This window comes from Pteropus medius, unplaced genomic scaffold, assembly GCF_902729225.1.
Source record: "Pteropus medius unplaced genomic scaffold, Ma_sr-lr_union100, whole genome shotgun sequence".
Taxonomy (NCBI): domain Eukaryota; kingdom Metazoa; phylum Chordata; class Mammalia; order Chiroptera; family Pteropodidae; genus Pteropus; species Pteropus medius.
The window spans coordinates 13,847,919-13,874,562 of NW_024351729.1; the positions used below are offsets into that span (position 1 = coordinate 13,847,919).

General features: G+C 34.1%; 1 protein-coding gene across 1 annotated transcript in view; it reads left to right on the plus strand.

Annotated features, from left to right (window-relative positions):
* The window catches only part of ADAM23 (ADAM metallopeptidase domain 23), a 144,592-nt gene that overhangs the window by 69,777 nt on the left and 48,171 nt on the right, over window positions 1-26,644 (plus strand). The window contains exons 4-10 of the mRNA XM_039844553.1: window positions 1,857-1,920; window positions 11,697-11,779; window positions 12,861-12,924; window positions 16,298-16,370; window positions 17,190-17,266; window positions 18,997-19,062; window positions 24,886-24,957. Coding sequence (XP_039700487.1) covers window positions 1,857-1,920; window positions 11,697-11,779; window positions 12,861-12,924; window positions 16,298-16,370; window positions 17,190-17,266; window positions 18,997-19,062; window positions 24,886-24,957 — 499 coding nt within the window. The remainder of the gene's footprint in view (window positions 1-1,856; window positions 1,921-11,696; window positions 11,780-12,860; window positions 12,925-16,297; window positions 16,371-17,189; window positions 17,267-18,996; window positions 19,063-24,885; window positions 24,958-26,644) is intronic.

Genomic DNA, 26,644 nt, shown 5'->3' on the forward strand with positions numbered 1-26,644 from the left:
AGAGAGAGGTAATTAGAATGCAGTTAATGAAACCTCTCTATCTCTTGGTGTTGTGGAAGCATTCCACAGAGAAATGTTATTATCAACAGCCCTGTTTATATGTATTCACAGTGCTGGCAGCTGACTTAATTACCTAGACATGAAAGAAGTTTCTGCATCCTGTCAGGTATTCCCAAGTATATAGAGTTGAGAATTGACATTACTTTGAATATTATTTAGATTTTAAAAAGGAAATGAGTGAATTTATCACAAATTAGTTTCAAATGTAGAATCATCAATAGATACACATTTGATTAGTAATTTCAATAGAAAAACTTGTCCAAGGCACAAGCGTCTCTCTGCTTTACTTCTGTGCTGTAAAGGTTGTCCTTCAGCTCATACAGGAAACCATGCTGGACACACACACGCAGCTCCCATGTATGTTGTTAACTGGCTCTAAGGCTCCTCCAGGCCTCCTCGTTGGGTCACTTGAGAATTGCATCAGGCGCAGCTCTCAAAATGATGCAAAATCATCGAATCCTCCCATGGAAGTAGTGTCAATATTTCCTAATAAGAAAACCTGTTATTAGACAGATTTATAGAAAATAGTGTGTCATAGCAGGAAGGGACCTGAGGAAGCATCTGTTCTAACCCTTTCTTTTGCAGAAGAGGAAATGGAGCCCTAATTTAGGACACACATATGGCTCATACTAGAACCTGTTATTGTCCTTCAGTTACCATTAAGATTATATGAGTTAATACCCTTGTGGTCCTTAGAACAGTGTCTAGGACCTAGAAAGTATTCAGTAAATGTGAGTTTTCAGTTATTATCATTATTTCTAGTGGCAGAACCCAAACAGGAACCCAAGTAATCTAATGGTCCAGTGCTCTTTCAGAGACTCATATTTTGTATTTCCCGCATTGTATAGGGTGAAATGTGTTTCAAGAAGTTGAATTAAAATAAATATAGTGACAGCCTCAATGCCCATTAGTGAGCGTGTGTCAGTGCTGAGTGCTAGGCTAAGCATTGCATTTAATTCTCACAATCCTATGAGACTCGCACTTTCTCTCATCTATTAGAGTCATGTAGAGGCTGAGTTGGGTAATTTATCCGTGGTCACATCACTATTAAGAGACTGGGCTGAGCTTTAAAGCCTACTCTGTCTAACTTCAAAATTTATACTCTTAACTATTGTTTTATTCCAGGGGTTGGCAAACTATGGCCCTTGGGCCAAATTCAGCTGTATGTGTTTATGTACAGTCCTCAAGCTAAGAATGGTTTTTATGTTTTTAAATAGTTGAAAAAAATTAAAGAATAATATTTCATTTTGTGTGAAAATTATGTGAAATTCAAATTTCAGTGGCCATAAATGAAATTTTATTGGAAGACAGCCATGCTCATTTGTTTACATGTTGCCTGTGGCTGGTTTTGTGATACAGAGTTGAGTAGTAGTGATAGAGACCGTGTGGCCTGAAAAGCCTAAAATATTTACATATCTGGCCTTTATTCTATACTCTTTCTCAGTGATTATGTTTTATGAGATTCCAGTTATTTAGAGCAATATAGAGCATCTATCTCCTCCACTTATCTGGCTTTTTTGGTTGTTCCATATTAATTAACATATCAATCAAATGACGAATGTTGTGTATAAAAGGAGTTCACCCTTAAATTATCTATATCTTGTGTCTTTGAACAGACTGAGGAATGACTTGTTACTGGATGACATTTGAGATTTGATGATAACCTCTTTTGTACTTGCTGTGGACTGTTGCTATTTGTGGTGTACATGCTCCTCACATCCATATATTGAGCTGATTATTTTTAAACGTTGAAATGTCTTAGATGCAGAAATCACTCTGTTTTCTTCCTTTTGTAGTGGTTTGCTGTCTTCCGATTATGTGGAGATTCACTATGAAAATGGGAAACCACAGTACTCTAAGGTATGGAAATCTTGTAGTATAAATATACTGAATCTTAGAACTGTTCAGTGCACACCACGTTGTTTTGATGTCTATCCCAATAAACCATTTGTCTTCTTATACAAGGGTACGATTTTTAAATTTAAAATATATTTAGGAGAAATTTATTAAAACTACAAATGTGTTTGAGATAACATTAGAGGTTCAATGTATTTAGGCCAATGAAGAAACGTTTATTGTTTCGGTTATACATACAGTATCATATGTAAGTGAATGGTATAAAGAGCTATACCGTTCCATATCAACATCTTCCAGTAGTAGATAGCCAGGCTCGTGGTCATAGAAGCTGAATGATAAGCCCGGTCGGACTATTAGAATGAGTATTTAGTCCAAGTGACTTTGGTGCTCGAGAAGGGCAGAGTACAGGTGGGAGAAGGAAGATTTAGGGAGCATTCTCCCTCTTAATCTTTACGAAAATTCTTAGAGGTGGATAGTACCATCCCTGTTGTGCAAAGGAATAAATGGAGGCAGAGAGAGGGCAAATAAACCTGCTCAAGGCCACCAAGCATTATAATATAAAGGTAAATGGGTACTTGATTTCCTTTAGTTGGAGATTTTATTCTCTTCACAAAAGATCAATCACCAGCAAGTGGATTTACATTAAAATGAGAAAGATTATTTGTATGTCAGGAACACAGTGATCTCCACTAGTCAGGGTAAAAATCTGTGGAATGGCCACGTCCAGGACTCTGATCTGCAGGAAGTCCACAGAGTGCCATCGAGCTGCAGCAGTGGCCACGGATACAACGGGCATGGGGAGGACGCAGAAAAAAGCAAAACAAAGTAGGGAAACATTATCGGATTTATTTTTTCTAAATTGCTAATGAGTGTTGGCACAAAAGTGGACCTTTCGTGTGTGGGCTGGCTTGCTTGTGCAGCATAGAGAACTGGCTTTGTCAGTTTGAAGTCTCGCAGCAAATATTTACAGGCGGTCTTAATTGTATATACTGCCTGGGGAACCATGGCTTTGCTCAGGATTTATAACTGCCCAATTAACGGTGGACACATTTGTAATTTGTTGTGAGTTCCAAACCTTTGAATTTTCTGCCCTAGATTAAGAACTTTCATATTTTACTTTTACTAGTCTGTCAGTTCTTGCCTTAGGCTGCATCTGGGGAGTTGTTGAATCTCCCTAAAAGTTAATGCTGTGGAAAGTGAGCAGAAATGCTAAATCAAGCACGAGAATGGTGCTTTCTGGCATTTGTACAAACCACAGCTTCTGTCAGCTGTGCCAATGCCGGGAGCACTGCGGATGCTGAATCATGAGTCTGGAGTAGCGAAGATTGCATGAGAACTTATAGACTCAGCAAATGAGCCACCTTTGCAGGCCGCAGTAACCTGATCCAAACTTCTGACTAAGTTCAGCAAAATTTTTTTTTCTAGAAGCGGAATAGCTAATTGGCCTCCAGAGGTCATTTGAGGTCCCCAAAGGAAGCCTTATCATTAATAAGACGTGCCATATCTCACATCGGTTGTAACTGAAATTTAAAAGAGTATTTCAATTGAGTGAAGTGTTCATTGCAGTTTGTATTTGTGTTCATTGCTTTTCTCTTATTTATGACCATTTTCTCCAAACAGCTCATATACCCAAACTTACTTGCTTCATATATAATAAATTAATGGTTATAGTCTGTTTTTTATGTGTCTCTATCTATCTATCTATCTATCTATCTATCTATCTATCTATCTATATACACCCCCTAAAACCAAGGTGTTATGGTGCACACTATCTTGTAGCAGAATTTTTTAAGCTAACAATATTATAAACATTTTAACATGCATTAAATGATCTTCTAAATATTATGTTAAAAAATACATTATATTCTTTCCTATTTACTTGCTATAATTTGTTTAAACATCCCATAGTAATAAACATTTAGATTATTTTCTATCTTTCACCATACAAATAACTGTGAAGAAGGGCCTTCTAGATGTATTTGAAGACAGCTTTAATAATTGCTTAAGGATTAATTCTAATGAGATTTTCTGGGTCAAGAGTTGGTACATTTTTTCTTAAGGCTGTTGGTATATACTGACAGTTTTTCTTTCTGAAATATTGTATAAATTATACTTACATTACCATTACATACATATTTTTAAAAGCAGTTTTTAAAACTTCACATTACCTTCCATGTTGTTTAAGAAAATCTTAGTACAGAGTACCAGAAAGGGGAATTAACAAGTAAGAATGGCTAGGTTAAATAAACCTGTTTTATGCAACCTTTCTTCCAAAGATCTCAAACTATTTAGACAAAGTACTTGAACATAACATACACATACATACATACACACACACACACACTATTATTCATATGTTTAGAGAGGAACAGATTCACTAATATCCTATTTGGCTTTGAAGTTAAATATATATGTGGACATTTAAAATATCCTGGTAATTAGTTTCAAACAAAATGATGAATCCATACTTTGAAGAAGCTAATGTAGGTTTTTTCCTTTTACCACCACCAAACTCCTACATAGTTCCTACTTCTAGCTAAGAAGAGGCTCATGTCTTAGGCTTTTACTTTTATTGGATGAAAGTGGGTTAAAAGGGCTTCTTTTCTTGTGAAGCCAATATAGGAACTGAAGTGGGAGATATAGACTAGATGCCAGATAATCAGTAAGCACACATGGAAGGACTTTGTTCTGTACCCAACAGAGCAGTAGCTTTTATTAGAGATTCTAGCACAATACTTTGCACACAGTATATATAATAAAGCAACTTTGTTGATTTGTTGATCAACTTTTTTGATGAACTTATTAAAAGTTTTAGTATTTCAGTTCTCGTAAAAGAATTAGGCATCAATATGACAGTATAAAAGTACTTTTCAAATTAATATATTTTGATTAAATTCCTTTTAGGCGAACCATTAACTTTGAGTGCTTACTAATACTTTGATTTCTCTTCTTCTTATGAAAAGAACTACCCTCTGGCCAACAGTGTAAGACCGAATAGTTCCCATCTCTACTTCCTCTGCTTTATTACTCTTTATCATTATTGAGTGGGGAAGATGTCTTTTCCTAGCTCCATTTTCTCCCTTGGCTTCTTCCTGGTCCCTTGCCCACTCCTTCCCAGGGACAGAAGAGTGACTTAACTGATGAGAAGGAGTTGAGCACATCCACATAGTCCCTTTCTCCCTTTCTTTTGTGAGATCCACCTCCCTACATGAAGATCATGTTCTCTCCACTTTTCCATGCTCTAAATTGTATAGGAGCAGCCGTGTGTGTGTGTGTGGTGGGGAGGGGTTGGTTACCCCGTGTTCTCTGTACCTGGGTGGGTAAGTCTGGCTGACTCCAGGGTGTAGCGTTAGCAGGCCTATGAAATTCTCAGCTAATTCTCTTCTCCAGTATAGTACTATCAAAAGTGAAGGTAATATATATATATATATATATATATATATATATAAATATTTTTTAATCTCTGTTTTAGTCCTGTGTCACACTCTCATTTGGTTTTAAACTTGGGCGGGTACCACTTCATACCCTCTAGGTTGTCTATAACCAAAAAGATGGACAATAACAAGTGCTGGTGAGGATATGGAGAGCTGGAACCCTCATATACCGCTGGTAAGAAGGTAAAATGGTGGAGCTGCTTTGGAAAATAGTTTGGCAGTTTCTCAAAAAGTTAAGCATAAAGTCATGGCCCAGCAATTTTACACATAGGTATATATCCAAGTGAATTGAAAACATATGTCTAAGCAAAATCTTGTATGTGGACGTATAGAGCAGCATTATTTATAATAGCAGAAAATTGGAAACAACCCAAATGTCCATCAATTGATGATTAAATCACCAGAATGTGGTTTATCCACACAAAGGACTATTATATATAGCATGAAGTACTGATTCATGCTATATCATGGATCAATCTCATAGACATACTAAGTGAAAGAAGCTAGTCACAAAGGATCACATATTGTATATTTTTATTTATTTGAAATGTCTAGAATAGGCAAACCTATAGAGACTGAAAGTAGATTAGTGGTTGCCAGGGTCTGGAGGTGGGGGGTGGGGGAGGGGGGAAAGGAATGAGGAATGACTGCAAGTGGGTGCAAGGTTTCCTTTTGAGGTGATAAAAATATTCTGGAATTAGAGCATGGTGATGGTTGCACAACTCTGTGAATATACTGAAAACCACTGAATTGTATTCTTCACAAGAGTGATTTTTATGGTTTGTCAATTATGTCTCAACGGAAGAAACCCTTAGTTGGGAAGTGAGTTTATTTACCCATCCTCTCAACAAATATGAATCCTCTGCTCCTGTAAGATTGATCTTGTCTCTTAGGCTCATAAATAAGCTGTTCTTATTCACTCATTAAACAGTATTGATTTCACTCACTTTGATCTAGTCACTGTTCCAAATGCTGTATATATATCAGTGAACCAAATAGATAAAAATCTCTGCCTTTGTTCTTTTCTTTATCATTATAATCACACTGCCCTCCTACAGTGTTTTTTTTTTTTTTTTTTTTTTTTTTTTTTTTTTTTTTTTTTGTGCTTTCCTTATCAAATTATCACCATGGCTCAGCTTCAGCTCCCTTCTTCCATGAAGACTTCTTGGCAGCGATTGTTGTTGGAGGGAATGGGCCTCTGTGGGCATGGCTTCTGGCTGAGAAGGTAGCAAATCCCCATGAAATCAAGAGAGCAGACAGTACTGGCTCCTCGCAAAGCTATTTTAAGTTTGAATAGTATAATTTTGAACTATTAAAAATTTATATAGCATTGGTAGAGCCAAACTGTTCTAATACTTGAACATTTCCCCCCCATTGATTTTAATGAAGGTAAATAATTAAACTGGTGTTGGGGTCAGACATTCTCTGATTTTCTGAAATATTTTTTCATTTTCTTATTCTGCAGTATTCAAATTCAGGTATATGTGTCCAATTATAGATATCTTTTCTCTTTTGCTACAAGCCCACTGATTTGTTAGATTGATATGCCCTGCTAGTTGATAAGTTTGAGATATTTAAAGATATGCACATAGAATAGTGAATATAGTATAATATTTTATTATTAGGTGCAGAACCTGAAATATCAGAATAGATACATTTGTGAGCTAAGGCCTATGCAGTTATTTTTTAATGTTTATCCACACATTCAGGAGTCGATTGAAAACATCAGTGGTTGGCCACCATGAATAGCCAAGTTTATGAGAGTTTCTTAAGCAATGGAGATAATAAGAACCAGCTGCTTGAACTTTACTAAAGCAGATGAGATAATTAAACAGGCATAAAGATGGGGTAATTTTAAAATCAATTAAATTGAAACAATAGATTCTATTTCCAATAGGTTCTGTTTTCTAATAGGTTGTTTCTAAAGTGAGTAGAATCAAACCTTTCCTGCCATTTGATCAATAATACCAGGGAACCAAATCTGTTTTTCCCTCCAAGTCATCATCAGTAGACTCACAAGGTTGTCATTCTCAGCCATTTCTGATTAGGAAATGTTTTTAAGAATGCACATGGCTTCAGGGTTTTATTATTTGTATGCATGGCCTGGTAGTTTGCAGTGGGCTTCTTAGCTTGACAACCTGGTGGAGCAAAATAACCATTATTTGAACATTATCTGGCTTGCAGAATGTTCAGCTAGGTAAAAGTGGTAGGCTGAGAAGGTTCGGGATCATACATAGTGAGGATTTTTAAGTTCCTTTGACTCTCCAATAGCTTCCACTTATCGGTGCTCCATATTTGTTGAATTTAATTAACTGCTTGACAGTTTTAAATCCAAAATGTCCATGGGGACACACACATATACTCGTATCTTGGGCTTAATAAGTCCTTTTTTGGTTCTCCTGCCTTTTGTTTGCCTAGTTGCAGATCTGTGGCCCTCATTCTTGAGCTGTCTGAGGCCTTCTTGACTGGAGAAAGAAATACTAATTTGAGAGCCTGAAGATGTGGGATTCAGTTGGCTTTTTGCTGTCTTTAGCAGAGACATGTAGCACTTTGTGGCTGTCTCCCCACTCGCACACAGAGATAGTAGTCACTGTGAGATAGTGAGTGTTCAAGATGGCTAGTTCTTTGTGTGGAAGGCATCCACAGAGCTGACTGCCCAATGTCACCATTGATGAAGCCCTCTGGAAGTGACCTCTTTGCACTGACCTGCTACTTTTACCTGTAACTCAAGAAAGAATGCTTCTTTTCAACTTGGATTTATTTAATACTAAATACCTCAAGATGTTTCTTTGCAGTGGTATTTACAAAATGCTGCATTGACCAGGAGAGTTGCAAAATAGTATTTTTCTGGTAATGCTTTCTGAGAAACTTGATATAACTTTAGTAATTAGAAACTCGGAGAATCCTCGAATACCAAGACTAAATTAGAACCTGTTGAACTGCTTACAGTGTTTAATGTAACAACACAATTAGATATTAAGTTTTCTTATGATGATAAACATCAGGGATTGGATGTTACCTCAAGTCTCATTTAAGGTCCAGAAAATATGGTGATTCACATTCAAATATACAGAGAACTAAAATAATTTCCTTCAGATAATGTCCTGCCTTAACTAAAAGAAGTAGCAATGACCTTTATACTGAGAGAGCATCAACCATCAGTTTCCAATGCGAGTGAATGAAACTAAAATTTAAGAAAGGACTTGGAAATATTTTCTGGGAAAAAAAGAATATTTTTAGGAAAATCTGGAAAATCTAGCTTTCTTAGAAAGGTCAAGTAAATATGACAGTGTTTGTTATGCATTTCTAAAAATCACCTGACTTAAAACAGCCTTTTGGTGTGATATAAAAGTGCTAAATAACCAGTTTAGAATCATGCGAAGAGTTGGAAATTTAATTGCAGAATATTGACCTGGATCCTCAAATTGCTGAGATGTATGATACCATTTGTCCTTACAAGTTATGGAGTTGAATATGCAAATAGAACTTGCATATTCAACTAATATTAACAAGGTTATAATGCCAAATTTAGACAATGAACTATAATACAAATTGTTATAGTTACTAAGAGGAAATAAACTGAGTTGGTCGGGGAGTGGTTATTTGGTGTATGGATGACTACCTTTAGGCGCATTAAATAGCCTTGAGACTATTATAATACAATATAATAAACAGTGATCAAAATGACAGTAAATCATCTATAAAAAGTCAAAGTACATCCAATATATTCTATTTAAGAAAACAAATTGAAAGCTTCTAGTTAAACAATGTGGATTTAATGCTTATATTTATCTTTATTCCCTTCCAATAACACATCCAAATAGCAGTTAGAGAATAAAAAGGATAAACCCACAGAGACAAAGACAAGAGAAGAAAAGACAGCAGATGATAGGTGTCCATAGAATTATAGAAGATAGAAAGATGGATGAGGATTAACTGCCTTAGGTTTGAGCTTTTCCTGCTCTGCTAAATTCTTTTGGGGAAAACCCAGAAGAAGTAAGCCAACTCATGTCACTTCACCCAGAAAGGCACAGGAATTGAAGGCACATGAAAATAGAAAGTTTGGTTGAAAGTTTATATGGAGGCCATTTAAATCCCTGATCTATTACATAAGCATATGGCCAGGTGGCCATCCCTCTGTACTCTGGTAGAAAAGCTCAGCTTTTAGAGAAAAATGTAAAGGAGGAAATTATCAGAGAAATAATTAAAGTTTCTCAGAACTGAATTGCACACATTTTCTTGATTAAAAGGTGTGACAGAGTGCCCAGAGCAATGAATAACCAACAACCCACACCAATACATATCATGAGATTTCAAGAAAATGAGATAAATAAAATTTCCTATAGTCTTCATGAAAGTGAAAAATAGATTTGATAGAAAATATCTGACATTAGAATTATATCTAGTTCTCAAAAGCAACATTAGAAGTAAAAGACTGTGTATAACGCTGTTGAAATACTGAGAGAAAATAATTTCCAATCTAGAATTCTCTACCCACTCAAATAGTCACTCAGGTGTGAAGATAGAAAACGAAATTTTCATACATGCAAGTTCTCAGTAAATTTATCTCCCATGAACACTTTTCAGGAAAGTACCAGGGGATGTGTACCTCCAGAAAAGGGGAAGGTGAGACCATGAATGGATGAGACATGGAGTCTCGGAGTCAATGTAGAAGGGAGGCTAAGGAAATTCCAGGGGTGATGCTACCAAGTCCTAGATGATGGTGGTACGTTGGGCCTAGCAGGAGGTCGAAGGCAAACACTAAGAGTGTCTCCAGGAACAAAATGGATACGATAAATTACCTGTTTTTAACCATAGGAGAAGAGTTATAGATAATATTTTAGATGATGGGGCCATTAAATCTGTGGAAAAACAAGCAAACAAGAAAATGAAGCAAAAGTTTTTGAAATGATTAAAAAAGGAAGTGAGAAAACGTAATCACAGTGGCACAGCTATGAACAATATTTGCATTGTTGTAATATAAACACTAAATATCGATTTAATCCCAAATTGATGATGTGTATTGGAATGTACTGGGGATAAGAGGGGTTTTTAAGATTCTATATTAGGAAGAAAATTTTTAAAGTGAAATAAATTAGGGCATAATAGTATAAATATTCTGTTCAGAAATATATAGGTTAACAACAGACGAAGCAGCTAAAAGAATTAAAAGTGATTGCTGTGAAAGTGGGGAGAGAGGGAGAAAGGAAATGGCTATATATTTTTTAAAATAGGCTTTGTAATGTAAATTGGTATAGCCACTATGGAAAACAGTGTGGAGGTTCCTCAAAATTAAGAATAAAATTATCATATCACTTAGCAATCCCTCTTCCGAGAATCTACTCAAAAAAAATTTGAAAACATTTATTCATAAAGATATATGCACCCTATGTTTATTGCAGTATTATTCATTGAAGCCAAAACATAGAAACAACTGAAGTGTCCTTCAATAGATGAATGGATAAAGAATCTGTGGTACATATATACAATGGTGTATTACTCAGCCAGCATAAAAGATGAAATACTGCCATTTGCAGCAACATGAATGGATCTTGAGATTATCATGATAAGGGAAATAAGTCAGACAGAAAAAGTTGAGAGCCATATGATTTCACTCACATCTGGGATATAAAACTGAAAGCAACAAATGTATAAGACAAACAAACAAAAACTCATAGACACAACAGTTTAGTGGATACTAGAGGGAAAGGGGGTCAAATATACGGTGACAGAAGGAGATTTGATTTTGGGTGGTGAACACATAATGCAATATATGGATGATGTATTATAGAATTGTACACTTGAAACCTATATGATTTTGTTAACCAATGTCACCCCAATAAACTTAGTAAGAAATTTAAGCAGCAAAAAATAAGCCTTGTAGTTATTTGACTTTGAAAACTAAATTCATATATTATTTCTAAAAATTTGTTTAAACTAATTTTAAAAAGTGGAAAAGCAAATAAGGCTTTATGTAGTTTTTCGTAAAAATGATTATAACTAGCAACATTGGGGTCTCTCCTTTGTTAGGTAAAAGACCTTATTCCATAATAATATCTAACAAGTATCTACTCCCTTACATGCTTATGAAAGGTATGTAAGTTGTACCAGTTGCATTGGTGTCTTATTCCTGTTAAAACCTTTTCTCATTCATTAAATTTAATATACAGATGCTTATGACAGGAAAGTTGAAAAATTGTCTAGTGCTCTTTGAGATTTCATATTAACCAGGAGGAGTTTCTAGGACCATCCTCACATTTCCTTTTGCTTTATAAAAGAGTCCTAAAGAGTGACTCATGATACAGAAATCATAGTTTCTCAGTTACACCTTCTTCTGTATTGTAGGGTGGAGAGCACTGTTACTATCATGGAAACATCCGAGGTGTCAAGGACTCCAGGGCGGCTCTGTCGACCTGCAACGGACTTCAGTACGTAGGACTCTCATTGGAAGAATGAACTTGCTTTTGTCCATCCACACTTCCCATCTTTTCTTCCACAGATATTTTTGTAGTGACTCTTCTGTGCCAGTGCCACGTAAGGGACTGGATGTGGAGTGGTGAACAAGGAGGGCATAGTCTTTGTCCTCTTAACACTTAGAGTTTGCAGGAGATTCAGAGATTAAGCAAATGATTACACAGAGTAATATTTAATTTGCTTTTTTGGTAGGTGCTGTGAAGGGGGAGGACAGGGACTTACAGGGTAACCGAACCTAGTCCAGGACAATCTCCCAGAGGTGTATGCAGGAGGACATATCAGCCAGATTAGACCTAAGGATAGGTAGGAGTTAGCCAGGTAAGGGTAGGCTGTGAAAGAGAGGAACTTGTACATTGGCTTTGAGGCAGCTCTAAATAAAAACATTTGTAGGCACCTTTTAGACCTGAACTCAGAACACTTCATGTAGAAACTGGTTGTGCCCACGAGAGGAAAAAGGATCTTGAAAATCTTACCTTTGCACATAATAAATAAATCCCATATCTTTGAAAATTAAATGTGATTTTCAACACAAAAGTATATTGCTTAATGGAAATTCACAATTTGCAAGCATAAAGATACTTTATTTGCCTCTTCAGAATCAGGTGGTTTTAGATTATTCTTATACATGAAGAGCCTGTCTATTTTCTTATAGATATTGGATTTGCATAGCAAGAAATTAGTACCGATTGTACATTATTCTGGAATAATAATTTATGATATTGGAACTGCAAGAATAGTCCTATCCCAGATTAATCTCCTAATCTGTCCATTTAATTTAAAAAATTAATTATATCAGATATGATGGTATGCTTTTGGCATATACTTGTTACACCCTGTATAGTGTGTATGCTGCCTAGTACAGTGTGGGGAACACGGTGAGATTCCATATAGATATGTGAATTAGATTTGGGGAAGTATAAAGATGTTTATTTAGATATACTCTTTATTTTTAAAGACATAATATGAAGCTCACCTGCTGTTTCTTGCTGTCTGCTATATGTTAATTCTTTCTTTGTGTGGTTTCTTGTGTTATAGTGGTATGTTTGAAGATAATACCTTTGTGTATATGATAGAACCACTGGATCTGATTCATGAAGAGGTAAGTCTGACTGTGACATCAGTTTCCTTATGGTGTTTTATTCTTTCAGCATCTTTGCCTTAGATCAGTAAAGAGAACATAATGTTCAGTGTGCATGTACACATAGAACCTGTTTCAAACTTGGGAGTCATCAAACCATGAATCTTAAAGCTTAAGTTACACATCCCAGCTCACACAGCAGAAAGGGATGATAAGAGGCACACTCGTAGATTTTCCGAAGTGAAGATCAGTTTTTTCCAATCTGTAGGGAGAGCAGAGAGGACATTTTGTTTTGTACTGACCAACTTCTTTTCTTTTAATATTTAGATTTCTTTAGAGATAGAGAAGAAAATAATGTTTAGAGTCATGCACAGGCCAGTAGCCTAGACAAGAAATCATGAGTGCATTATGCTAAGTGAAATAAGTCAGACAAAGAAATATTATATGATCTCCTTTATTTGTGAAATTGATAAAAATTGGAACTCATAGAAATAGAGAACAGGTTAGTGGTTACCAGAGGCCGGTGGGGGAAATGGGTGAAGATGGTCAAAAGGTACAACCTTCCAGTTATAAGATAAAAAAGCTCTGAGGATATAATATACATGTATAGTTGACGATACTGTATTGTATATTTGAAACTTTCTGAGAGAGTAGATCTTAAAAGTTCTCATCATAAGAAAAAAATTTTGTGTCATGTGAGGCAATGGATATTCACTAAATTTATTGTGGAGTTCATTTTGCTATATATGTGTGTGTGTGTGTATGTGTGTGTGTGTGTATGTCAAATCATTATGTTGTACACTTAAAATTTATACTATATTATATGTCAGTTATATCTCAATGCACTCTAATAGTGTTGTCACTAATAGAATGCAACCAAATTTAAAATTTAATATATATTCATCAAATGCTATAATGAGGGCTTACTGTATGCTGGACACTATTTTAGATGCTAGGGACAAAATAGTGAACAAAACAGACATAGAACCTGAGCCTAAAGGTGCTTTTACTCTACAGGGGCAGACAGGAATAAATGGGATGAATAGTGATTATATACAGGTGTGTTAGACAGTGATCCATGCTAAGGAGAAAAAAATCAAGCCAGAAAGGTAGAGTTAAACCTTCATATTAACCTTCTGTGGAACAGCACAATAAGATGGTAGTATTGAATGAAGATCTCCAAGAAATTGAGGAGCTGGAAGAACATTCTAGGAGAAGAGCAAATGCAAAGGCCCTGAGGAAGGAGTGTTCCCAGTGTATTATAGGAACTTCGAGGAACCCAACTAGATTGGACAAAGGGGGAGAGTGGTAGGAGATGGAGGCACCGAATGGTAACAGTAGGGAAGCCACATCGGTGAAAAGAACTGCTAATGGGAAAATAATATTTTGAGAGTGATAGAGTCAGAATATTGTAATCATTTGATGGGGAGCAGAAAATGTTTTTTATCTTTAGAGATGTCAAATGTAAATAAAGTAAATTTTGAAACAGGTAATAGTCATATAGGCTGTCGATATAATAGCAGTTGAACAGACATTTATTTTCTTTGTTGTGGCAATATATATATGAATATGAGGTATATTTTGAATTTGAGACAGAGAAGTTATTAAATTTTAAATGGTTAGTATTTGAGTAGTCCTGTATCACATTTTCAACTTGTGACTATAAAGGTTACTGGGTAACAAAACAAACCCCACCTATATAAAATCATCTTGATTAAATAAAATGTTTTCCACCTACTCCAGTTGTAGGTAGATAACCTGTATACAGCAAAAATTATTTGACTCATTCAGCAATTGACTTTGATTTCTGGCATTGATTAATAGCTCTGTTACTTTAAAAAAAATTAAAGCCAAACCTAAAAAACAACACAAAACAAAATTTAAAAAAACTTACAACTTCCTAAGCCTTAGAGTTTTTAAATATGTAAAATGAGATAATTTTTCAAAATACATTCCTAGTAGGACAGCTTTGTAGATTTGATGAATTAATAATGTATATGACTTTATCTAATAAACTGTTAAAGAGATTTGTAAATATAAACTGTTATTATCCTAATGTGTAAGTCATTAGTGTTGCATTGTTATATTTGTAATCATATTCTTCGGGGGCTGATTGTTACATGCATAATGCTTTTCTTTTTTGCCTTCTTTCTTACTGCCTACCTTTTGTTCATGTAATGATTTGTCTTCATCTTCACTAGGGGTAGAGGGAAAGGAACAGTGCTTGAACTTTAGTCCGTTTTTAATCTAGTTGTGAGTGTTATTACTCTAGGTATCTTTTCACCTGTTACCAGAAGTAAGAGTTTACTGTACTTGAATTTAAATTTTTTATATTTAGTTATTATTATTAATTTTAGTATGCTTCACAATAAGTCAAGTAATAAGGATATGAGATATTTCTAATGAGAATTCATGTTATCTCAAGTAATAAGTGAATAACAAATCTCTTAATTATTGTATGTCTTATGTAATCCATTGAGAACACTCTTTTTAAAAATTATTTTTCTGATTATAAAACTAATATAGTGTAGGAAATTTGGAAAAGCAAAATAAACAAAAACTTAACTAAATAGTAATTATCCATCATCCCATCATCCACCAGAGATAACGTCTCTTCACTTTTCAGTGTACATTCTTCCAATTTTCCATTGATAACATTCCCACACATTTTTAAAATAAATTAGGTCATTATTTGATATTATAATTTTGAGTCAGTAATTATCTCTCTGAGCCTCAATATTTTTATTTGTAAAATGGAGATAAAATGTGCTATATGGAATTCTTATGAGGATTAAATTGGGTAACGGATTCATTAACAGTGCCTAGCACATACTACGCGCTCAGTGATGGAAGCTAATACTGATAATAGTAATGGAAATAAGACATTTCTAAAAGTGTAATTTCGAGGGGGTAGGGTATGAATATTTTTAAGGTTGTTGATAGAATTGTTAAATTTCTTACTGAAGTGCAATACCAGTTTTTCCTACCAGCAGTATATGAGAGTGTTTTTTGCCTTGTAGTTGTAATTTTTAAACCTTTGCCAACTAGAAGGCAAAAATTTGTGTATATATATATATTTTTTTTTAAATGATTTTGAAGGAATATTAAAATATTCATCATTTTTTCATATGTTCATTGACCATTTGTGTTTCTTTCTTGTGAATATCCTATTCATGACTTTGAAGAATGATAAGGCTTAAGAGTTGCTACTGAAACTATTGCTTTTGTTTAAACTGGAACCATTGGGTGATGCTCTATTTTATTTAAAATTAAAGTTTCAATTTTATTTTTGATAGCTAAAACATTAGCATACTAATGTCCCCATTCTAGGAAGAATATCAGAGAAAGTTCTCTAGGCATAGTCACATCTTGTCTACAATTGTTTTTGTTTCAGAAAAGCACAGGTCGACCACATATAATCCAGAAAAACTTGGCGGGACAATATTCTAAGCAAATGAAGAATCTCAGTAAGTTTTAACTTGAATAGGCATTCTATTTTATGTAATAGGAGCCATGACTTGGTGGAACTCTGTAGACATGTGGGCTTGTTGGGAAATAAAATTGGCTCAAGGTCTAGAGTGAGCAGTGTGGGTAGGCAGTGGAGTGAACTGTGGCATTCATGTAATGAGGCATAGAGAGTTGCTTCTGATGGCAAGACCGAAATATGATGTCCAGGAATAAAGTCGTGTTTGGAACCAGAGTTATTGACAGTGAGATTCATCTTTAAATTTCCCTGGCAGTTTACTGATCTTTAGCCAACTTCTATTGTCTCCCTCTCATGCTCTAGTCTTGAGACATTTTAAGCATGCTGATTTGCAAAAGCTTCCTTTGGATTATTGCGGTATGTGATGTGACTGCTTCTGTATATTAGTGCCAAAAGACTTTAATAATTTATGCGAAAGCTTATGACATGCATTATTCTTTTAATTCTAAGATGAATTAAGCATAGTAGAATTCTCTTGAATTTTCAGATATTGAGGGTCAGGTGGTTGTAGGTCAAAGATATATATCCTAGTAAGTCTTGGAACAACTTTCTGTTTTTGATGATGTTTGTAAGAAAATTATGTGTGGATTATGTGTTATAATTTCTTAATAAATTGGATTGTATCAGTGACTATGAGAATGTGAAATGTTTAGTGATCAACATATTTTTTTTCACCTTAACTTTGATTTTAAGATGAAATATGCTATCAATGTGGCTATTCCTTCATATAACATTTAAAACACATACTCCTATTGCAATGCAGTCAAGCATAGATTTTGGTATTTCTTTTCCTTTTACACAGGTATGGAAAGCAGTGACCAGTGGCCCTTTCTATCAGAATTACAGTGGTTCAAAAGGAGAAGGAAGAGAGCAGTGAATGTGAGTTTGACATTGAGCCACAGGTGGGGCCATTTCACTCAGTTGCTGCCTGTCATCACACAGTATCTACGTGTGCCCAAAACAGTTTAGATTTGGGAAACTTTCTCTTACAAACAAAACAACAAACCAAAAACCCTTGTAATTTGAGTCTTACAGGCATATTGCTTTTTATTCAGCTTTCCCTATTAGTGATATAAACTGATTAAGATGTTTTATGAACCCTGATATCATATAAAGAATGTGTTATTTTAGCTCCGTTTTCAAAGTGTTTTCTCATGAAAATTGCAGTGCATTTTGTTTCTGTTGAAAGTATATCAGGCTTTTAAAAAATATAGCTACTATAACATATAAAACTATTCTGTTGACAAAAAGTGTAGGGGTAGGAGTTAGGTTCTGAAATGTTGTCTAATCACACTTATTTTTATTTCTTTCAAATTAAAAACTCTGTTTTACCAAATGTTGAAGCTGAATGTGTATTTCTAAATAGAATGGATCTGTTTGACCATTAGTATCATGACAGTTGCTAAACAAGAATTACGTAATTATATAATCAACATCTGTCATATAGCTCCATGTATTGATAAATGTATAGGGGCTTTGTAATTGAAATTATGTTCCTAGTCCTTTTCATAATAGATTAGAAAGCTGTAATGATGAGGACTATCTAGTAATTATATGGTGAATGCTATGTAACTGAGAATTAATTCCACAGTTTATAGATTACATGGTAATTTACTAGATAACTTAATGAGTAATTAATTATACTGGAAATTACACATTTAAGTAATGTTTTGTTGAATGTATTTTTTTGTGAAAAAATTAGAACGCCAGCCATCAAAAACTTAGTTATGGGTTAAATTAACATCTTTTATGAGCTTTTATTATGGATATTATGGAAATTTATATATATTGTTTATATATGTTGACTTAGAGATCTCTTTTTGCTTACTCTTGAAGATGTGTTTGGAAATAGTAAGTTTTAGATAGGCTAATGACATTTCACCATAGTTCACCCCTATTAATATAAAGTGCTCAATGACCTTGTACTTTTTCAGCTATGAAAAAGAAATAAAAGTCCAAACGATGGCTAAAATACTGAGCCTTTACTCTTAAAGGATTATCTAGTAATAATAAACATTTGAAAGAATTTAGAATATTGTCCTTGTTAATGTTTGTTCCCTTGAAAAGTTGTGTTTTGAAGAATTAGTACATTATTATTAGAATTTCACTCCATTGAGCTAGATTTGACTACATTTGTATCTTTTCCAGTTGTACTGTGCTATTCTTATTAGTACATGTGCTGCCAAAGCAAGCTCTGTTCTATTCTTATTAAATGAGCTTCACATAGGTTTTCCTCGAAGTTTTAAATAGACATGAATATTTTTATCACATCTTAATGCCAACGAAATTGAGATTATTTATTTTAACAGAATTATACTGTACATTTTTCTCTAGAATATTTTTATATATGAAAATCATATAAAACAACACAGGCTGTTCTCTACTCGTTGAGTACTTTAATGATAGTTAAATATAGTTCTTTTCTGAATACTTGAATGTATACTCACTCTTTTTAGTCACTTTTTTTGATTTTCCTGACTGTTTCTTCGAGGGTGTTTATAAAGTAGGCAGCAAAGAGTTCTTCTGAAATTCAAAGTCAGTCTACAACTTCACAGTTAGCATCAGAGATGGTGTTGTTATCTTTGACCATATATTTTTATTTTCCATAGCCATCTCGTGGTGTGTTTGAAGAAATGAAATATTTGGAGCTTATGATTGTTAATGATCACAAAACGGTAAGACTATAGAATCCATTGGTTTTGGACTTGACAGCTTACTTGAGAAAGAATACATTTCACTTTATATTCGATCATTATTTGTTACTTAGTAAAGCCAAGATACTTAGATACTTTATTTTTGGGACATATTAACTTCATTTATTTCATGGTATTTTGGAACATTGTTTTTTAAAAAATATTTTTAAAATTTTCAATTACAATTGACATACAATATTTTATTGGCTTCGGGTGTACAACACAGTGAGTTAATACTCAGATAACTTACAAAGTGATCACCCCGATAAATCCAGTACCCATATGACCCCATACATAATTTTGACTATATTCCCCATGCTATGCTCTACATCTCCATTACTATTTTGTAACTACCAATGCGTACCTCTTAATCCCCTTCTCCCTTTACCCGTTTCTTGCCCCCTGACCTCCATCTCCAATCTGGCAACCATCAAAATGAACTCTGTATGACCTTGTTTCTGGGAAAACTGGGTTTTACAGAAATTTTATAACTAAACTTTCCCTTTGTCTTCATTTAAAATTCTTATTCCCTACTTTTCATCTATGTAATTGGTCACCTCTTTCTAATTTTATTTCATGTCTTTGCTCTGCTAACATGTTAATTTTTTTTCTAATTGCTATGATTTCTGGCAGATATAATTATAGGAGATAAGCATATATAATAAAGAATATGCCCAAAGAAACTATCTTTAACTGATGATTTAAATATTAGAGAGATGAATTATTTCGTGTTACTCCTGTCAAAGTAAAATGTGAATCAATGTCATTTCAGTATCACTTAAAAGATACATGAAAAATAATTATTGTCCTCCATTGGCCCCTCTTGAAGATAAAATAGAAACTTTTTTTTTTTTTTTACACCTACAGCACACAGTCTTCGTAGGTGGTCTCTCATCCAAGTACTAACCAGGCCTGACCCTGCCTAGCTTCCTAGATCAGACAGGATCGGGCATGTTCAGGGTGGCATGGCTGTAGACTTAGAAACTTTCTTAACCATACTCTACTTAACCATTTTCCTTATAAAATATCTTGACTGAAGCCTGGAGCATTATAAAACGTCTTAGTCTGTAGGCTATTTGCTGTTCTACACAGTACTTGTAGTTGGCTTATAAATGTATAACACCTGGCTCTGAAAAAAAGCCCGAATTAAAATATTTGCTGATAGCCATGGTGTAAATATTCCCATCATGACTGATTTCAGGTTAACAAAGTGAGGTCGCTCAGTGAGGAGGTGGCAAAAGATGCAGCCAGTTGGCTCTTGCAAACTGGTTAGGCGCTAACTCCGCTACCCACTGCCACACTTTCCAAGCTGTTTAGACCAGTTGTAATTTTTGTTGATGGCTAAAATGATAGCTAAAATATTTGGCTTTTGCTCTTAAAGGATTATCTAATAATAATCAACATTTGGAAGAATTTAAAATATTAAAATTGTTAATGTTTGTTCCTTGGAAAAGTTGTATGTTGAAGAATTACTACGTTATTATTAGAATTTCACTCCATTGAGTTAAAGTTTAATTTTTAAAATTGCATAAACTAAGGTATAATTTAATTTAAAAAATTGCATAAACTAAGACAGGGTGTAGTTGTTTCTGTGAAAACTAAGTTATATTTCTGGAAAGCCTTTATAAAGATGAGAATCTTTTAATAAATACTTAAAAGTTAGGTATGGATGAAAAACTTGTAAAAGATCGCAACAGAAACTTAGATTGCATTTCAAATATCTTTTAAGTCCTTGTTTTCCTTTAAGGAAATAAACATTAGATTAGTAGACTATAGGATAAAGTTGTGTTTCAAGCAAAAACGACAATCTGAAATTCTAATTAGAAAAGTCCATGAAACCATCCATTTTTAGAAATGATTATTTAATTTATATTTAAACTTTAATTTGGGTCTTTTTTATTAACTGATGTCTTCCATTCATTACCAAACATCAGTTAAATTATGTTGACGATAAAGTTATTCAATAAGACACCTCTTAATTTTGTATGCAGATTTATTTTCTATACCAGTAGCTTTTATTTTTTATTTTTCCCCCCTCTTCAATTCCTCCCGCACCCTGCCACTCCCACCCCTGACCTATGGATGTTGCTGTTATCCCTTAAGAACTAGATCTCTGAAGGTGGGGCATCTTCTCCCACATGCTCGTGGGGTGCACCAGGTGCCTGGTGCCCGGGAGCACCTGGAGTATGGTCCGTGGCTTCACCTGGGTTGTGAACCCAGCACCTTCTGCATGTAAAGTAGACATGCTAACCACTATACTATGGATCCACCCAATATACCAGTAGCTTTTAAATTCATTGCTTAAGACATGTTAGTAAGAGGCAGAATTATAATTTAGGAGAGGTTTGCCTGGTAGGAAGGGAAACCAAGTATGTAGGCAGACATATTAGATAATGAAGGCTAAAATATGAGTTTCCGAAGGATGTTAATTTGCTTGAAAGCCCAAGCTAATTTTTTTTATCTAAATTATTTTTGTCGATTGGGACATTGAGTTTTTTTCCAGCTACAACTCAATCCTTAGCGTTATGGCATGTTATGAAATTTCAGCTTTAGAAACTCCAACTTTTAACAACATTCATTATACAAATATTTTTAAAAAGAGGAAATAATAATTAAGATATATACAAAGCCTTTAAATTCACAAAGTGTATTCACATGTGGCTGATAATTGATAGAACAGTTCTCCAACCCATGATTTGTGAATCCAATCTCTTGTTTTATCATACTCTATTTGGAAGGCACATGAGGTATCAATCAGAGAGCTGATCTCAGTAACTGTAAAGCAGGAATTTTGATAATTTTTTTAAAATTATGTATTTTGAATTTATTTTTAATCCTTGTAAATAAGAAGCATTTAAATAATCTTGTCTTTATCTTATGAATAATAAAATAGCACCTTTTAAAATATTATTTTCACATATGAAAAATTATACCATATATTCTGTGATAAAGTTACCTTATTTAGGCTACTAGATCTTTTAAGGGCAAATACAGGTGACTCATTTTATTTATTATTATTAAAATAAATGAGAACTACTCATGATATGTTTATAATATAATTTTACAAGAATTGTTAACTGAACAAGTTTATCTCATCTCAACCCAGAGTAGCCATTGAATTCCAGCTGTGTGATCTTGGGTAACTTTATTTGTTCCCTTCGAGCATCACTTTCCACATTCATAAAATAGAGATAATAAAACTCACCTCATGGAGTTGTGAGGAATGAATATTTGTTGCAGGAGAAGTGCTGATCGTAGATCATGGTAAATCCGAGGTGCTCAGTTAAATGGAACTTAAGGCGAATGAATCTAGTGGTTGCTGTTTGTCCTCATCTTCCTTGCTGTACCAGCAGCTTTGGACAGAGTGGTTTACTCTCACCTATTTGAAACATTTTCTCCATCTTTCGGCTTCTGTGACACAACAGCTCTCCCGCCTCAATGACCATTTCTTCTTAGTCTTTTACTTCCAGCCTCTAGAATTTCAGGAGTGCCCCACAGCTTGGTTTGGGGTTCTCTTTTCTATAAAACTCTCCCCTAAAGTGACTACTTCCAGTCTCAAGTCTTTAAATAAAATCATGACTTTAAATTCATCACTCTCTACTTTATACCTTTAGCCTTCTGAGTTCCATACTTATATATTCAACTTCCTAGTTGGCATCCATAATTCAATATTGAATAGGCATCTCATATTTAACATTGCTAGATCAGAACTCTTGGTTCCTGGGTCCAAATTTCTCTTCCCCTAGTTTTTCTCATTAATTTAACTGTCACCACCATCCCCACAGCTATTCAAGTTCAAAAGCTAGGAGTCATCTTTTATTCTCTTTCTTCCACAGCCTATACAGATGTCCAGCTCTCTTTATCTTTTACCTGGACTATTGCAATAGTTTCCCAACAGGTCTCTCTACTTTCATTCTTGAACCTCTTTAATTCGCTCACCTCACAGCAGGCAAAGTAATTTTTCTGAAAACAAAATCAGAGACTTAGAAATTAAAAATATGAAATAGGTGAAAAACTCTATTTTGATAGACTTTAACAAGATCTCATTTATTAAACTTGCATGTCATATTTTCCATGACCATTATACTATAAAAAGAAGTATTCAAAAAGACAAGTGAATGTTCAGAAGCAAAATAAAATTCATATTTTCCTTTCTTTCTGTGATGATGTGTGCTTCTTAATATTAAGACTTGTTTTTACATGCACAGTTCAGTGGCATTTAGTTACCTTCACCATATGGTGAACCATTACTGCTATTTAGTTCCAAAAGCATTTTCATCACCCCAAAGAGACTTAATGTTGAGACATTTTTGCTTTTACTTTTGCAGATATATTTGAAATTTTTCAGCTTGCAGAATTTGCTAGGCAACTTAAAATGCTGAACTATTTACAGTAACTTTATGCTCAGTTTTAAAAAACCTGTTAAAATGTCCCGCTGTGTCCTCATATGGTAGAAAGGGTGGGGTTCTCTCTGGAGCCTCTTTCATAAGACATTAATTCCATTCATGAGGGCTCTACCCTCATGATTTAAGGCCTCCCAAAGGTCTACCTCCTAATACTATTGTTTTGGGGGTTAAGATTTCAACATATGAATTTTGGGAACACACAAACTTTCACACCATAGCAATATCATAAATATAAATAGTTATAAATTAATGAATGCTACTAAAACACAATACTAATATTGCACATTTATCATAGGTTGTCAATGTGTTTAGTATTATAAAAATAAATATCAGATACGTAAGCATTAAGACATATATTCTTTGTTTAAAAAACATAGTAACAGTTAGAGAATTAAGTGAGGGGAGTCTAATAAATTTATAGTGCGAAAGTGGGCAAAGAAGAAAATAGAATATCATGGTTTTCCAATGTAGAAGTATTTTTAACTTTTATAAAAGATGCATTATTTTAATAATTAAAATTTCAATTAATTTCAATTCAATTAATAATTGAAGACACATTTTAAAGACTTATAGTGCTAATTTGTTTTGGTAGTTTGGGAATGTTTTTCTTTTTTCTCAGCAGAGGGCATGATCCCCTTGTGGTAGACTTTTTTGTTTTCAAATCTCTTCTCAAATACACTTGTACAAAGTACTCCTTGCTAAAACTGTAACCCTTCAAATGTTGCTATGTAATAATTCTATGAAAATTATTTTATTTACTTATTATTTTCTTAAATAATTGTAAATAACCATAAACAATCAAAAACTATTATCACATTTCATTTTTACTTTTTGTCTCTTCGTTGTTGTAACTTTGAGCAACCAAAAGTGAAAGGCTTCATTTGGAGGAGGCATTTTTCTGAAAGAATATACTAAAATACATGACAGATGCATTCCATATTATGGACAGTATCTAAAAGGCTGTCTACAAAATTTTTTTGATCTGTATATGGCTTTGAGTTTAAAGTGAGGAGGGTGTCCAGTTGGGACTAAATTTCTTGATCTAAGCCTTTTATAAGATGGGAAAGATCATTTATTTGAAAACGAGAGGATTGCATTTGTAGACATTAAGACTGAAATAACAACTTACTTCTCAAGTGTAAAGGGTCTCGCACAGATTTCTGTAGGTCCTCTCTATTACCTAGAACACCATGGGTATTGTAGACCGTCAGAGTTTCCTGCATAACACAGAAGTAAAATAAGAACACCACCATACCCAACATGGCACAAACTAAATTCTGTTTAAATTTTTAATCCCCACTTCTACTATTGCTGTGAGAATTCTGCATTTATAGAATTTTGAAGTTTACCATTAAATTATGATTTGGCAGTGACTGGTATATCTTTTTTTCCTCCCCAGTATAAGAAGTATCGCTCTTCTCATGCACACACCAACAACTTTGCAAAGTCTGTGGTCAACCTTGTGGATTCTGTAAGTATTCCAGGTTCCTTGAACCTATTTTTCCAAAATAGAATGGTTTATATCTCTGTGTGCTTACTTGTTACTTTAGTTCTTTCTTGTAAAATATAAAAATGCCATCCTTAAGCTCATCTGACTAAGAAATTATGGAGTGGTCTGCTTCACAAAGGGTAGTGTTGTAAGAGTTGCAGGGGACTGTTATTCTTTGAATTTCAAAGATGTACCATAGTTGCTTCTAAGTGATATCTAGACCTCATTGTCACCAGAGCGGATGGGGGACAGAAACACTGGAGAAAATTAGCTAAGAAGAAGAGCACAAATTAAACTTGGCAAATGAAACTTTGTTAATAATAATAATCGGTCGAACTTATTGTCTTAAATATATGGCAAAAGAGTTAACAGATTGAGGTGTATTATGCTTGAAAGATATAGGAAATATAAAAAGTTTCTTTAAAAAGAACCCAAGTTTATCTTCTTAGTGCTCCCCTTAGTGGAATGCTTCAGACTTCATTTTTAGGTGACAGAATTAAATGTAGTCCTCAAATAAAACTAATTTGAAACAGTAAAATACATGTCTCCTAACAAAGACTTACTCTACCAATCTTTCATATTGATAATTTTCCCTTCTCATTTTGTAAGTTACAACGAATGATGGTTAAATTTTCTTGCTTTTTTCTTCTTTAAATAGGAACTCCATAGATGTGAATACTATTCACTATGTTCCAATAAATAGTTCAATATGACTAGTCATAAATTAAATGCAGCATACTACTTAGTGTATTCTAATGTACAGTGCTATTTTGTTCAGCCAAATATATTTTTAATCTGATATTTATTGTATGTTCCCTCTTAACTTAGAAATTTTTTTTTATAAATTGCTAAATATCTAAATGATACTTATTTTCTCCAAAGAACTGCTTTCTTTTTTGCCTTTTAAACAATCTGAAAACTTCCAGTCATATAAATACTCATGACATATAATGTGGTAGGCATAGCTAAGCAGAAGTATAACATGGATGGATGGGCCTAGAATAGCATATGAAGTTAAGACTGAAATTTTGAAAGCCAAATATACATGGTTTATTGGTTTTCTTTAATTTCAGCTCTCATCAGTCCTCTCAGAGGAAAATTATAAGTGAATATGGAAATAAACATATTAAACACACTTTTCCCCCTTGGCAGCATCTCTGTGTTAGCCATTTTAGTATGCTTGAACAGAATCACATCTTGCAAAGTGTAATTTTTATTTTGGATTACCATACAAGATTCTGAAGCTGACTAATTAATTTTTAAAATATATTGCATTTAACTCTCTCCTTATAAAATCGTTATCACTTCAGGTTGATTTAGCCACACTGATATTCCCTTTCTTCAGTGTATTCAAAGATCATCCATTATTTTCTTAATTAGTTTGAAAACAGGACCAAATGACAACATTCAGTGAAATTGCTTAATTGTGTGAATTATTTAGCTACTGGCCCCAAAATAAAGAGAACAGGAAGATACAATTTAAGTATCGTGTGATGCCACCCTGTGGTGAGGGTGAAACGGATGATATAAATTTGCCCTTCCCTCCAATGACCTCAGAGCCTTGATTCTCTCCCAGTGTTGCTTTACTTTTCATATAACAAGGCTTCAGGGACAAGCTGGCCATGGCATTGGTGCTTGTCGAAGGATTCAATGATCCGTTCCAATCCTG